This window comes from Colossoma macropomum, unplaced genomic scaffold (genome assembly GCF_904425465.1).
Source record: "Colossoma macropomum unplaced genomic scaffold, Colossoma_macropomum, whole genome shotgun sequence".
Classification (NCBI taxonomy): Eukaryota; Metazoa; Chordata; class Actinopteri; order Characiformes; family Serrasalmidae; genus Colossoma; species Colossoma macropomum.
In genome coordinates, this window is record NW_023494804.1 from 21958455 (window position 1) to 21972266 (window position 13812).

Genomic DNA, 13812 nt, shown 5'->3' on the forward strand with positions numbered 1-13812 from the left:
TTTAGGGCCAAAGTGCTGTGGAGATTAGCGTTTGCCCTCATTTAATGCTCTGAATTCAGTTCATGAAGGCCTTGCTAATTAGCTGATGAGCTGAATCAGGTGTGTTTAATGAGGCAGTGTGCTAAAGTCTGCAGTGTTTTGGCCCACGAGGACTGAAACCTGACACTTAGGAAGATTAACGTAGGTTTAGTAAGTACGGACCAAATCATAAAACACTATGCTGTATCGCCCTCTTTAGGCCAGTCAGTCTTGTGTGCTTGAAAAGCAGGAGGGAGGTGTACATGGAAGAGTCAAATTTTGTCACAATCAGAGAAACATGGATTTATAGGCACTTATGTTAGAAAAAGTCGAACAGTTTGATGTCTAGCTGTGCATCTAGCTGTGCTGTGATGTCTTGATGTGCATCAATGTTACGTTTTTTTGATTCATTATTTACCTAAAGACTTCACAGATTGTTTAAGACCAAATTTGAGAAAATTTGATTGAATTCCACAGACTAGTTCAAAAAAGCTAATTTTTCATACTTTTGCAGAAAAACATTTAAGAATTATAAAAGACCTGTATATGAAAAAAATCATAGTCTCAGTGAACATGTGATATAATTTATTCTTTTCAAAGATAACATTAATAGGACTTGTTTTTGTTGAATAGCACCCCTTTATGGCCAATTGGGGTCAAACTTGATTGGCTATTAGAGATGTGGACACATCAACCAATTTTCATGATGACTGGCCAATGCTAAGCCCTCCAAATGCCCCTTACGGCCAATTGGGGTCAAACTTGATCGGCTATTAGAGATGTGGACACGTCAACCAATTTTCATGATGACTGGCCAATGCTAAGCCCTCCAAATGCCCGTTGAAAGCTTGTTGGGCAATGGTGGCCATATTTGTATAATTATCAAGTTGTCTTTAATATCTCTGTTATAAAGTGGCCTAAAGATACAGCATGCAAAGTGTTAGTTCAATAGGCCAAGTGGTTGCTGAGCAAGTTTTTTGGATATTATAGCGCCCCCTGTTGAATAATTGGTGTCAATCTTGGTGGGCTCCCTCAAAATCATTTACAGTATTAGACACTTATGTTTTAAGAGCATTGGCCAAAGTGACCCCGAAACCCTGAAAGGCTTAATTGGCACCTGGCGGCTATACTGTGTATAAATATCCCATTTTTTTTTTATAATTCTTGACCTCCAGACTCCTGTGAACGTTTTGAGACCAAAATGTACACATCTTGAAAAACCTCAGACTACTTGCCAATTATCTCAACAATTTCAGGGGTAGAGCTTAGAAGACCCAGGGAGCTGTTCATGTGGAATAAAACAAGGATTATGTTAAGGCAAGAATTTTGAGTGTAGGCCTCACGGTTCAGGAGATATGGTCCAAAACGTAAAAGGCTGCTCTATAGTGACACTATAAGGCCAAATGGGGTCATTCCCCTTCCTTGAATAGTGAGGGAGATATTACACCTACCCTCCAATTTTGGTGTTTGGATGCCTTATGGGGTCTTCTCCCCAGTCACTTCTAAGGCAGAAAAAGAAGAAGAAAATTCCTAGCAAAAGCACTTATGTTCCATGCACCTATGATGCTTTGACCCCTAATAAATCAATTAACCACCAGGCTTGTCTAATAAGCTGTTGCTCTCATTAAGAAGACAGAAAATTAAGTCAGTATGCACTGCATAAATGTAACAGCCATGTGTTTTTTTTTATTTAATTTCTGTACAAAAATCATACAATAGCATGAAAAATACAGTGAGAAAAGATCATTTTCCAACCAGCACCGATAAAAAGAAACTGTTTACGAGAACACGGCTACTTATTACAGGAGAAAAATGCACTGTTCTAACAGTAACATATTCACACATGGCTCTGAAAACTTGCTTCCTTTTGGGTTTCTTTAGCTCGCAATGTTTTACAAGTAATGATCCATATGCCTGTTGTGTATGCTTCAGAAAAGATGCTGTACTGAATGTGGTCCTTTGTGAGCTTGCATTAAAACAAGCTATTTTTCAGTCTGTGTCTGAAGATCCGCTGGAGCTGTCCGATGAGGAGGACTGAGTGTGTTTCTTCTTACGCTTTTTCATGCGCCGTTTCTCCTTCTCTTTCTTCTCCTTTTTGTCTTTCTTCTTATGGCTTTTATGCTTTTTCTTTTTCCTGCTCTCCTCGTCGTCGTCGTCATCACTGGATGAATAAGACCTGAATAAAGTAAAGAACAAATGAAAAACTGAAACTGTGAGGAAAAAAAACATGCTTGCATATGTGTAGAGTACTGTACAAAAGTCTTAGACACCTGAGAAAATTGTATTTAAAAGGGGTGCAGTGGAAAGCTGTTTATCTGAGCAGTACAATGCAAAAAAATAATAAAACAATAAGTAGTGATTTAATATATATTCTCAAACAAAAGAAGAAAACTACTTTACTTTAAAAAGTCCTAAAAACCATACAAATAGTTACATGGCTAGAGGACTCAAGGACACTCCAGCAGACCACTTAAGATAAAAGATTATCCATTTTGACCATTAACGGCAATACTCTGCCTCGCTTCTGCTTTCAGCAGCATCAACATCAACTTAGTGCCCACACAAGCAGTGCATTTTGGAGGAAAAAAAAGGAAAAATCTATGGATTCATAAGTACTGAAAAATGCCTATGTGCTGTTTAACATCAGAACGTTTAAGATACTGTATATTTCACTCCTTACAGTTCTCATATAGTTTGAGCTTCTGAGTTTATGTAATGTTTACAGGGAGCGGGTGGTAAAAGCTATCCTATTATAAATGAGTCAAAATGAGCTAAAAACAAAACAAAAAACACTCAGTCAATAACGTTAGTGCTTTCCTCATGTGATTATTTTCACTTTTTTTGGAAACGGTGAGAAAGCTTCCCACTTTATCAAAGCTGGAGTGATCAAAGTGGCCATGTTCATTAAAATCTTAAGTCTTTTTGTACATTAGTAAACCCTTCATGCTGTTCAGAATACTCAGTAACACTACACAAATCCAAATGGCAAGCACAGAAAAAAAGCGGTTGAGGGTGTCAGGTCTTGGTTTGAGCAGCTACGCCATTATCAGTAAAACAAAAAGAGCTTAAAAATGAGCAGAAACCTCTTTGTAGATAATCATAAACAGACATTCCTGTCAGAGGACATATTTTATTGTAGTAGCTTGACATAACCGTTTGTATACATACATTGGTATACAACTATAAAATGTACATCCATATTTGCTGAATGTAACATGTTGGAAAAATTATAACAAATAAGTTATTTATATAACCTTTGTACATGCCACACTATGTTAAATTCAGCAAATAAATAGTAATAGTTGTTTTATTTATACTTGGAAAATCAACAAAATAATATTTCACCAGGGGCGCCACAACATGTGCACACAGCTGTATATACAGGCTTGTTTTCACAAATGGTTTCAAGGGTACCTCTTTTTTGCTTTTCGATGGGATTTTTCTTTTCTTCTCTTTTTATGTTTTTCCTTTTTTGAATCCTCGTGGGAACCTGCAAAGGGAGCATCAAACTCAGATTAAACTCGGTGGGTGAAGTGGCTGCTCTTACTGTGGAAAGACAAGAAATGTATCAAGTATCAAGTACCTCACTGACAAGACTTGTGTCTGTGTTTGGTTGTTGTGTGTTTCTCCGGCGGAGATGGAGCAACGTTAGAGCTGCTCTTCATGCAGTTTTCTCAGCAGAGATAAATCCAATTTTTGAGCAAGTGTTTCATCAGACTTGATGTATTATCTGACATGGCAGCTACTAGTTTATAGTATTTACTGAACAATGAACTGTTCTCATGTAACACTGACTTACTTTTATGAAATACCACCAGAACTTGGACCTCTCTTTTTATTCGCTGGGCCCATCGTTGTTTCAGTCGGTGCCTTTTGGGTACTGATTTTCTGTACCCAGTCATTGGTGTCAATTTAAAATATGTACAGAAAACTATGTGTGTCATTACAGCTGGGTGATATGGCAAAAACATAATGACACTGAACAATTTTTCACAATACAAGATATGCCACAATATTTTTTTCTGAGGTTTGATAAGTTTGAACCAATAAAAAAGCATCAGTAATTGCACATTTAAAAACTACTATGGAGAACTATAAATACAATAATTTGTAATAAACATTTCACAACCTGCAGTGATCTAAATCCACTTAAACAGGCCTAATTTTCCTCTCTTTGTAATCAAACAATGCAGTTGTTCAGTGTTAAATACTGATGGTATGTTCAGAAAAGCATAGTGTGACATATTGTGATGTAATTTATCACCAGAATGATAAATAGCGTCATACTGTTCAATTCAATTTTCTTTTTGAAAAATTGGATTATTTTTTATTATGGATAAAAATATATTTTTAAAGCAACATATTACATTTAACTTAAAATTTTAGTTGTATTTAAAAGACAGCATTTTTAAAAAGTATCATTCACAAATTCAATGTATCAGTACTGAAATTTTTTGAACAAAACACAGTTTCTGACTACAATCCAGAACTCTGGATTTTAAATGAAGTGGCAACCAAGAAGTTAAAAGTACAGACTGTCAGCTTCATATCAGCTGTGTAGGCATTATAAATAGCCCTCACTTTTCAAGAGCAGAGAGTGATTAACGTAGTTGCTGTTAACAAACAGAAAATGTGCACTAAAATATGATGAAAAATGACATATTTTGATTGTATTTTCTGATGTTCACTTCAAATCAACAAAACATGTTATTAGACAGCAGGTGTTTAAACTTTTGGATATGGCTGTAAACTGCAATAATGTATGTTACACACTTAATATCAAATGACAAACCTTTAGAATGGCTGCTCCCAAAGATCTTGTCCTTATCGACAGCTTCCTGTTCTTCTTCGCTCTCTTCGCTGCTTGTGCTGCTCACATCCAGAACAATATCCTTCCTCGGGTCCACCCGCACAAAGTTCCGACACTCAAATGTAAGATGACCCGCTGTTGAAGACACAAAAAGAAAATATTTAACTCAATTAAGTAACTGAAAGAACATTACACTGATCTGACTGATGCAAAGTTTGCCAGATTAGCTGCATAACAAAAATAAACGTTTAATGTTGAATACTTACGATAGCCACATCTTTTGCATCCAGCTCGAATGTTATCCTTGTTAACACCTGTTAGAAGAATAATTGTCTTGTGAACATTTAGAAGGCATCATAATATTGAGAAATACTTCCACCTTTAAGCAACCTACTGTGATGTTACGTATAAAGGTATATGTGTATATATATTTGCTATAAATAGCAGCTGTAAATCTTAAGCCTCTTTATTTAATATGTGATTTAATGTTATCATGTAACACAACTCAGTGTCATGTTTACGTTAGAAATTGCCTTTACTGCTTTAGAAACAAATGACATGCTTTTAAATCACTAGAAACTTGTTAAAGGGAAATTCTACCATTTTTTAAAAATTTCTGTATAACTAAATAGTCAAAATATTGTATACTGTAATCAAAAATATTTAGAATGGTTTGATGTGAGATGCTCCGTTCTAGAGAAACTTGCGGTGGTGATAGGAACCAGACATCTGAAGAGTTCAATGCCTCTAAAAGCTCCCTCACAAAAAGCTATTACATGAGATGTACTCATGTTTGAATACCCTGAGACATTACAATAAGATTTTGGCCAAAGACATATTTTCTTTATATCTGTTCATGGCAGAGGGTACATGCAGTGTGCTGTAAGGCAAAACATAACTGAAAGAAAACTTATTTTGGTGTTTTTTGTTTTGGGCTGCTGACATCATGACCCCTGGTTCCCATCACCACCACTGTAAAGAAATCGGTAATGTTGGTAAAGTTCTCTACAATGAGCTACTTCCCATTAAAACACCCTGAATGATTTTGCTTACATCTTAAAGACTGAATTATGCAGATGAGCGGAATTATTTATGGCTTGTATGATTTAAAAGAGTGTAATGTCCAGAATTATTAACATATGATGTATAAACCAAACGGAAGTGTTTTGTTTATTACTAAAAACATGACAGATGGGCAAAAGTAGCAGAGAATTTCTAGTGAAAAGTTGCAAAGGCTGAACGATATATTTGACTCAGATATTTAGTTTGCTGTTCTCCACTCGGTTGAGAAGAAACAGCAACCATTTGATTCAACAACAAAATCCCCTACACTCTTTAAAAATGGTTCTTCAAGGGTTCTATAGTGAATGGGAATGGTTCTATTTAGAACCATGACTTCTATATTGAACAACTTGCATGTTTAAACTGTTCCTCAGATTGATGAAGAATGTGTTGTGTCTGTATGAAACACTTTTTGAAAATGGTTCTATATAACACCAAAAAGGGTTCTTCTATTGTTGCAAGCTTGACATCATAACAATAGCAGAACTCTTTCTGTGCTATACAGAACCATTTTCAAAAACCAGACCCAACACATTCTCCATCATTCTGAAGAACCATTTAAGCATGCACATCGTACTCTATATGAAACTCATGGGTCTATACAGAACAATTCCCGTTACTAAAGAACCCTTGAAGAACAATATTTTTAACAGTGTACTAGTAGAGGGAATCCGACTGTTTTTAATCAAACATAATTTTTTTTGGTTGGCTTAGACATCACGTTTTAATAGTATTAGACACGTACACCACACTGAAGCTTACATATCTTTAACAGTCAGGGTTCCTGTAACAGCTTCGAGTAATGAAGACTTTTCTGAGAGAATTTAAAGGAAAGCTGCTTCAGAAAGCTTCCTTCTGCCATTATACTGTTAAATATTATTAGTAATAAATGTGTGCAACACCTGCAGGTTGTGAACAGCGCTGCTGCTGCTGCGGATGTTCTAGAACTTTTTTCGAATGATCTGGATGTTCTAGAACATTCGCAGACAGACAGAATTCTGACCTATAGTTCTGACAGATAGTTCTATAAATCATACATACCCGGGAGAGCCATTCCAGCCAATCAAAGAGCTTTCAGTGAGAAAACCTCCTCAAATCTCTACAAAACAACACAATTCACACCTCCTGTAACTGTTATGTCTTTTAAGTCCGTCTCTTAAAAGAGTCCGATGGGAAACATCCAGGTGGTGTCTGGTATTTCATTTAAGAAAGAAAAAGAACGAAAGCGCGCGAGAACTATGAGACACTGGAAATGTTTGTATGTTATCAGTATTTATTGTTCCATGTAGTGAATGTTCTAATTGTTTTTAACCCCTTTTTAACTTAAAATGTTCTGCACATCCGAGCCAGTGAGATGGCAGCAGTGATACGAACCGATAACAGAGCTGCAGCGAAGAAGCCGAAGGGCGGGGCCTAGGCACGCATACAGGGGAACCCCACTGATTTTTCAAAAATTTCGAATAATAAAATCATTAAGATGTAAACAAAGTCATTCAGAGAGGACTGATACGAACTGATGTCCGAAATGTTAGATTTAAAGGGGAATTCCACATTTTTTTCGATGATTACAATATAAAGAACAACACAGATTTTCTTTACAGTGGCAGTGGGAACCAGGGGTCCCAATATCTACATCACAAATACGACCACTTCTAAAAACCACCTAAAAGCACCAGTAAACCTTCACGTGTCTTCTGTGTTTTTATGGAGTGATGATGATGGTCAGTCTGAAAAAAATTGTCCTCTTTGGTGACTATTTTGCTTTACAGCACCTTTCATGTTTCGCACAACCAAGAACTAATTAAAATGCATTGATTAAAATACGTCTAGAGGAAACTTTGTCACACGACTACCATAAAACAAGTGTATTCATAACCACTTCATGTCACAGCTTTCTGTGAGGGAGCTTTTAGAGGTGGACGTCTGGTTCCTATCACGACCACTGTAAATAGTTCTGACTCGTTAAGGTTCTTTAAAACGGAGCATTTCACACCAAACCACTCTAAATGACTCTGCTGGTATGTTAACATTTAATCTTGCCGAAATTTTGAATAAGCGGTGGAGTTCCCCTTTAACGATGCCCGGTCCGAATCGTTCGAGCAAAATGAATCAGTCCCTCCGAAATGATTCGAAGTTTCAAAACCGGGTTTCGCACGGTGATCTGACGTCACGGAGGCTGACGCTGTCAGTTGTTCTGTTTTCTTGTTTCATCACTGTGTTTACACAAGAATGTTCTGGATAGATGTGCAAAGCTTTAATAGAAAAACACTTAATAGTATCATAAGGATTGAAATATTCGACTTTTTATTTTGTTTCAGATTTGATGAGTTTGAAGTAAGAAGATATGTCACCATTGCTTCTTGTTAGGGAAGTTCCATATTCATAAAATAACATGTTCTTTCTCCAAACCTAATTGTGTGCACTTTTTAGAAGATATTTATACAATGTCATCCTTACACAATCACTGCAATGAAAGAATATAATAAATATAATGTGAAATTGTGTAATGTTATCATTTTTGTTTCTATGAATCCCCGGCAATGAATGGAAGGATATTTTCAGTTCTTGAATGTTGTTTGTACCTCGTTACTTTTCGGTGGTAATAAAAAACGTGTATGTAGCCATCCGTGACCTGGAGTCCAAGAGAGCACAATTGGTCTCGCTCTCTCTGGGTGGTTAGGATGGCCCTCCCTCTCCCCTCATCACTCAGCGTGATGCTTGCCAGCGCAAGCGTCTGTTAGCTGACGTAACAGATCTGGTAGTTAGCGCTCTCCTCCAAGCGCGTTCAGCTGTCCATTGACGTTGCGTTAGCGACAGTTCAAATGATGCGGTGGTACTTTACAGGTCTCGGAGGAAGGCTGTGTTTGCCTGCGCCCTCCTAGTGCTGGTGGTATTGTGTGACTGGGGGAGTCTTAACTAGTGGGTGGAATTGGATATGATTAAACTGGTGAGAAAGGTGGAAAAGATCTGTAAAAAAGAAAATAGAAAGTGTATGTATTCTGTGTTAACTGACAAATTTTGATTATTTTCACTTATGGACATACTTATGTGCACAAAAATGAATCCTTCATAGGTTTGCTGTGTGGATTTATAGGGGTGTAAAAGGCAAAAGCTTGTCTGTTTGTTCAAATCAATCAACTTCCGCTGAGAATTCAGCCTAAAGAGTGAAACGTCACTATAGTTGAGGCTATAAAGAGTCATACTGCAAAAAAAATAAAAAAAAATCTAAAGATCAAAGATCAAAGATCTAACAAAAGCAATAAACCTCATGGAACTTGAGCTGACCCCCTAGCTCTGTTCCACTAGCTTATAAAGAGACAATTGCTGCTCCCAAAACCATATACTACCATGTTCTACTTAGTAGTAGTATCATTTGCATAATACAGTAGTGTACAGTTTTGGATGCAGTCAATTATTATACACCCCCACCAGAGGGCACATGTATCAACCTAATAGTTGAAGACATAAAAATACATATTCATGAGTCACACAGTAATGTGAAGACACGATGTTGTTTAATCTGTTTTTATGCTTGTGGTTGAACAGAACTATTTTCAACCTGAAAAATGGAGGCACTTCTATGCCCAATGTAAATCATTTTTAGCTGTAACTTGAGATTAAAAACTGAGATTAGTAACCGATCATCACATTGATTTATCAGTCTACTCAGGCTTTAGCAGAGCTCAGTAACACTGAGATTAATAACTGATCACATTGATTTATCTGTCTACTCAGGTTTTAGCAGAGCTCAGTAGCACTGAAATTGATAACTGATCACACTGATTTATCAGTCTACTCAGGAACGTTAGTGTTTATAAAGATGTCCTCTTTAGAGTTTAGAGTTTTTAGTTATTTATTTATTTTGTTTAGTGAGTGAACATTCTAAAAATATTTTTCTAAAAATGTAAATTTAAACTGCATTTTGAATATTGCCTTTATGTATCTCAGACTGAATACAGATACTTCATTTCTGAATTCTGAATATATATTTCCAAGACTTGTATTCCGTCACAGTCTAACCTGTGCATATTGGACCAGTGCATTATTTGGGACCCCTGAAGTGCACCATAAGGGGAAAATCGCCCTCTGTACTGTAGGTGGCAGCAATGCGCTACACAGCGCTCAAGCAGCAATAAACATGTGAAAGAAGAAGAGGTCTAAGCTGGCGGCGGTGGAGAGCTCTGTTACCGTGATAAACATTTTCTGCGAAATTCTTTCTGGTTGTTTTTGTCCTTTTGCGGTCGCTGTGTCTCAGTCTGACAGAAATATAAAGTAACATGAGCAACATATACATCCAGGAGCCACCAACAAATGGCAAGGTGCGTAGTAGCTAATGGGCTAGCTGAGTTAGCGAGCTAAATAAAGTAAATACAGCCTCTTTTCAGCTTTTAACTTTGCTTAAATTAGGCATTGGTCCATAATATGAACGAATGAATTTTAAACATTTTTTGTTCCATAGCACTGCATTTATTATAGTTTTTCTTACAGTGATATTAAAGCTATTTATTTTAAATTGATATATGTTCTTCTAAATGTTTTCTGTGTCCTTAATCTCCTCATAGGTTTTAATTAAGACCACTGCTGGTGATATTGATGTAGAACTGTGGTCCAAAGAAGCTCCCAAGGCCTGCAGGAACTTCATCCAGCTATGCATGGAAGGTAGACCTGCACAGTCTCCTTTACAAACAAGTTATAAATGTAGGATGGGGTTGGGGTAAATATAGATATAGGTTGGGGTACTTTGTTAATAATACTTTGTGAATGATACCAAACATGCACTACATGTCCAAAGATTTATAGACCTGCTCATTCTTCTGAAATCAAGGGCATTATTAGGGAGTTTGTTCCTCCTTTGTTGCAGTAACAGCCACTACACTTCTAGGAAGGCTGTACACTATCACTCTTAAAAAATGATCCTTTAGGGGTTCCTTTGTAAAGACAATGGTTCTAAATAGAACCTTGATCACTTTTGCAGGCTTAAATGGTTCTTTGCGTGGTGAAATATTCATATTGATGGAGAATGTGCTGTAGATGGTTCTATATCGCTCCATAAAGAGTTCTGCTAGTCAAGTTTGTAACAATATAAGAATGTTTTTTGGTGCTTTATAGAACCGTTGAAAGACCACCTTTATTCAGAGCGTAGATGTTGGAACATTGCTCTGAGGATTTGATTGCATTCAGCCACAGGAGCATTAGTCAAGTCAGGTACTGATGTTGGATGATTAGTTCTGGAGCTCCAACTTATTTAAAGGATATTCGATGGAGCTCCATCACTTTAGAAGATGTGTTTCCACTGCTCCACAGCCCAATGCTGGGAGGCATTATTCCCCTCTAGCTGACACTTGGCTTTGGGTATGGTGACCTTACTTGTTTCTGCTAACTATGACTGTTAGTAAACTTTTTAAACTAAAATACAGATGTTGTTTACTTTTGTGCTAGGTTACTACAATGGTACAATATTCCACCGTGTGGTGCCGGAATTCATTGTTCAGGGGGGTGATCCCACCGGCACTGGAGCTGGAGGAGAGTCCGTCTACGGCCGACCTTTCAAGGTAAGACATTTTACTCTAACCTGCCTGAATTGCTTGAGTAGCTGCATCATGATTTGGTTGCTTCTGTGAACCTAAATGAATGAATAGCTGGTGTTTTGATATTCTGTTGCCTTTCACATGATTTATGTTTCAGTGCTATGTTTTGTTCTCGTGGTGCAGGATGAGTTTCACTCCAGATTACGCTTCAACAGGAGAGGTTTGGTGGCCATGGCAAACGCAGGACCACACGATAATGGAAGCCAGTTTTTCTTCACGCTGGGGCGGGCCGATGAACTCAATAACAAGCACACCATTTTTGGAAAGGTGACTTTTCTTCTTGTCTTTGGATTTTAAAAGCATTAAAGCATTCCTTTTGCAATAATAAGTAAGGCAATCGGACAAATATAATTTCACAATACGCAATGCTGTTTTTCGCAATACACAATATACTACATCAAGATATTCTGTTTTTTTGAGGTTTATGAAGAAGTTAGAACAGATATTTAGCATTTGCAAAAACTAAACTATTTAAAAAAAGAACAGTAGGAAAAATGTTAAACTGTTAATAACTATCAATTAATAAAATAAGAAAATGGCACAATAGACTTGCATCCAATCATTTACTTTATGGTGCAATATAATTTTCTTTTTCAAAATTTAATTCATATATCATTTTAAAATTTAATGTATAACTTTTGCTCATACTGGTCACTGGTTGTTGTTTACAGACACTCTGTAATTGATCTAAATCAATCTTTTTATGTTATGTGCATTTGTTCAGTATAGAAATACTAAAAATACCCATGATATATTCAAAAATGTGCGTAATTTTTAAGCATAACGCTAACATGTGGCCATATTGCCCACCCCAATAAAGAGTTAAGTTGATTTGGTCATGTGGTTTTGGTAAATACCTCTGAAAAATGTGATGTGATTTATTTAATTATTTTTAATGTGTGGTTGTCAATAGGATTGGGAATATCTTTTATGTTTTATTTATCTCATTTAAATTTTTAAGAAGATAGGAATGCATTTGGTAGTTTGTAAGGGTACGATGAGCATAATATATGTAAAAAATATTAATAATTAATTTATAAAATACCTGTATTTTGGCCTATGTGTAATGGTGTTATTTTTAAAACCAAAAAAGCACAATATTGTACGGTATCAAATTTATCCTCCCACTGCATGTTCATAGGTCATAATTACTGCATAAATATGTTCTTTTTCATCTTATACCTGTTATACTCTTGGTTCCAGGTCACAGGTGACACCGTGTATAACATGTTAAGGTTAGCAGAGGTGGAGTGTGACAGTAATGAGCGGCCACTGAATCCACACAAAATCCGATCTACAGAGGTATGAGCAGGTTTTCTTAGGGATTATACAGTTAGATGCAAAAGTTTAAACACCCCTGGTCAAATTACATGTTTTATTGATTTCTAAGTAAAAACAAGTTAATACATTCTTTACAGAGAACAAACTTAATTATGGCATTTTTAGTAGACAGTTTCCATTTGTTTTTAAGCTTAACATATTGGGAAGAAAATAAAGCATAAAATATAAAATGTGCCACAACTTAAAAACATAAAAGCCACATTTTATGTTTGTTTTTTGTTATGTTAAATTCAGCAAATTAACATAATGTGTTAATAATGTGTACATATTACTGAAATGAGCAGAAGTATGTTCTCTGTAGAAGATGTGTTAACTTATTTTCAATAAGGAAAACATCAAAACATGTAATTTGACCAGGGACACCAAAACTTTTGCAGTATTATAGCGGAATTTAACTGTCCATTACTTTGAGATTTTGCAGGTGTCCAATTTCTCTCCCACAGGTCTTACATTCAGCCTTTGATGACATTGTGCCTCGAGAAATAAAAGTCAAAAAAGAGAAATCCAAAGAGGAGGGGAAAAAGTCTCAGTCCAAGGCAACAAAGTAAGAAAGACAGTCTTCCTTAGTGCATTTACTATGGACATTGATGATGGAAAACATGCTGATCTCAAGTTAAATGACCTGAAAACCTTTTAGGTTTCTAGTTATTAATCTTAATTATGAGATGAGAAAACGTGTTTCATTACTAAAAACACTTAATTTGTTGAACATGCTGACCTGACATTGTTTTAACCATGTGATACATTTTCTTTCTAATCAGAAATTTCAGCTTGCTGTCATTTGGTGAGGAGGCAGAAGAGGAGGAGGAGATGGTCAATCAAGTTAGCCAGGTAGACTTTAAAAATGTGACAAATACAGTTGGAAAAGGAATATTATATTTATATTTATATTTGTTTAAAAAACATATCAAAAGCTACGTCCTTTAGTGTGCCTGTTGTCATTAGGTGTAAATTGTATGGTCCATTGATTCACTTATTGCTAAATAAATGAAT

The 13812-nt window shown here is 36.2% G+C and overlaps 2 protein-coding genes across 2 annotated transcripts in view; one reads left to right on the plus strand and one right to left on the minus strand.

Annotated features, from left to right (window-relative positions):
* Positions 1-1678: 1678 nt before the first annotated feature.
* On the minus strand, positions 1679-7061 carry srek1ip1 (SREK1-interacting protein 1). Its single transcript, XM_036594954.1, has 5 exons — positions 6932-7061; positions 5095-5142; positions 4811-4963; positions 3433-3508; positions 1679-2194 (listed from the first exon to the last, which is right to left on the minus strand). The coding sequence occupies exons 1-5, from the start codon at positions 6942-6944 to the stop codon at positions 2008-2010; spliced, it is 477 nt and encodes a 158-aa protein (XP_036450847.1). The 5' UTR covers positions 6945-7061; the 3' UTR covers positions 1679-2007.
* A 2960-nt stretch (positions 7062-10021) lies between these two features.
* cwc27 (CWC27 spliceosome associated cyclophilin) overlaps positions 10022-13812 on the plus strand; it is a 62072-nt gene continuing 58281 nt past the window's right edge. The window contains exons 1-7 of the mRNA XM_036595291.1: positions 10022-10209; positions 10453-10549; positions 11330-11442; positions 11602-11745; positions 12682-12780; positions 13263-13363; positions 13581-13650. Of these exons, the coding sequence (XP_036451184.1) occupies positions 10168-10209; positions 10453-10549; positions 11330-11442; positions 11602-11745; positions 12682-12780; positions 13263-13363; positions 13581-13650 (666 nt within the window). The 5' untranslated portion in view covers positions 10022-10167. The remainder of the gene's footprint in view (positions 10210-10452; positions 10550-11329; positions 11443-11601; positions 11746-12681; positions 12781-13262; positions 13364-13580; positions 13651-13812) is intronic.

Excerpts from the sequence above, each read along its gene's own strand:
- srek1ip1 (XM_036594954.1), bottom strand. Across the intron at positions 3,509-4,810 it reads TGGGAGCAGCCATTCTAAAG|GTTCCCACGAGGATTCAAAA; the intron begins GTTTGTCATTTG and ends CTCCCTTTGCAG. Across the intron at positions 2,195-3,432 it reads CATCGAAAAGCAAAAAAGAG|GTCTTATTCATCCAGTGATG; the intron begins GTACCCTTGAAA and ends TACTTTATTCAG.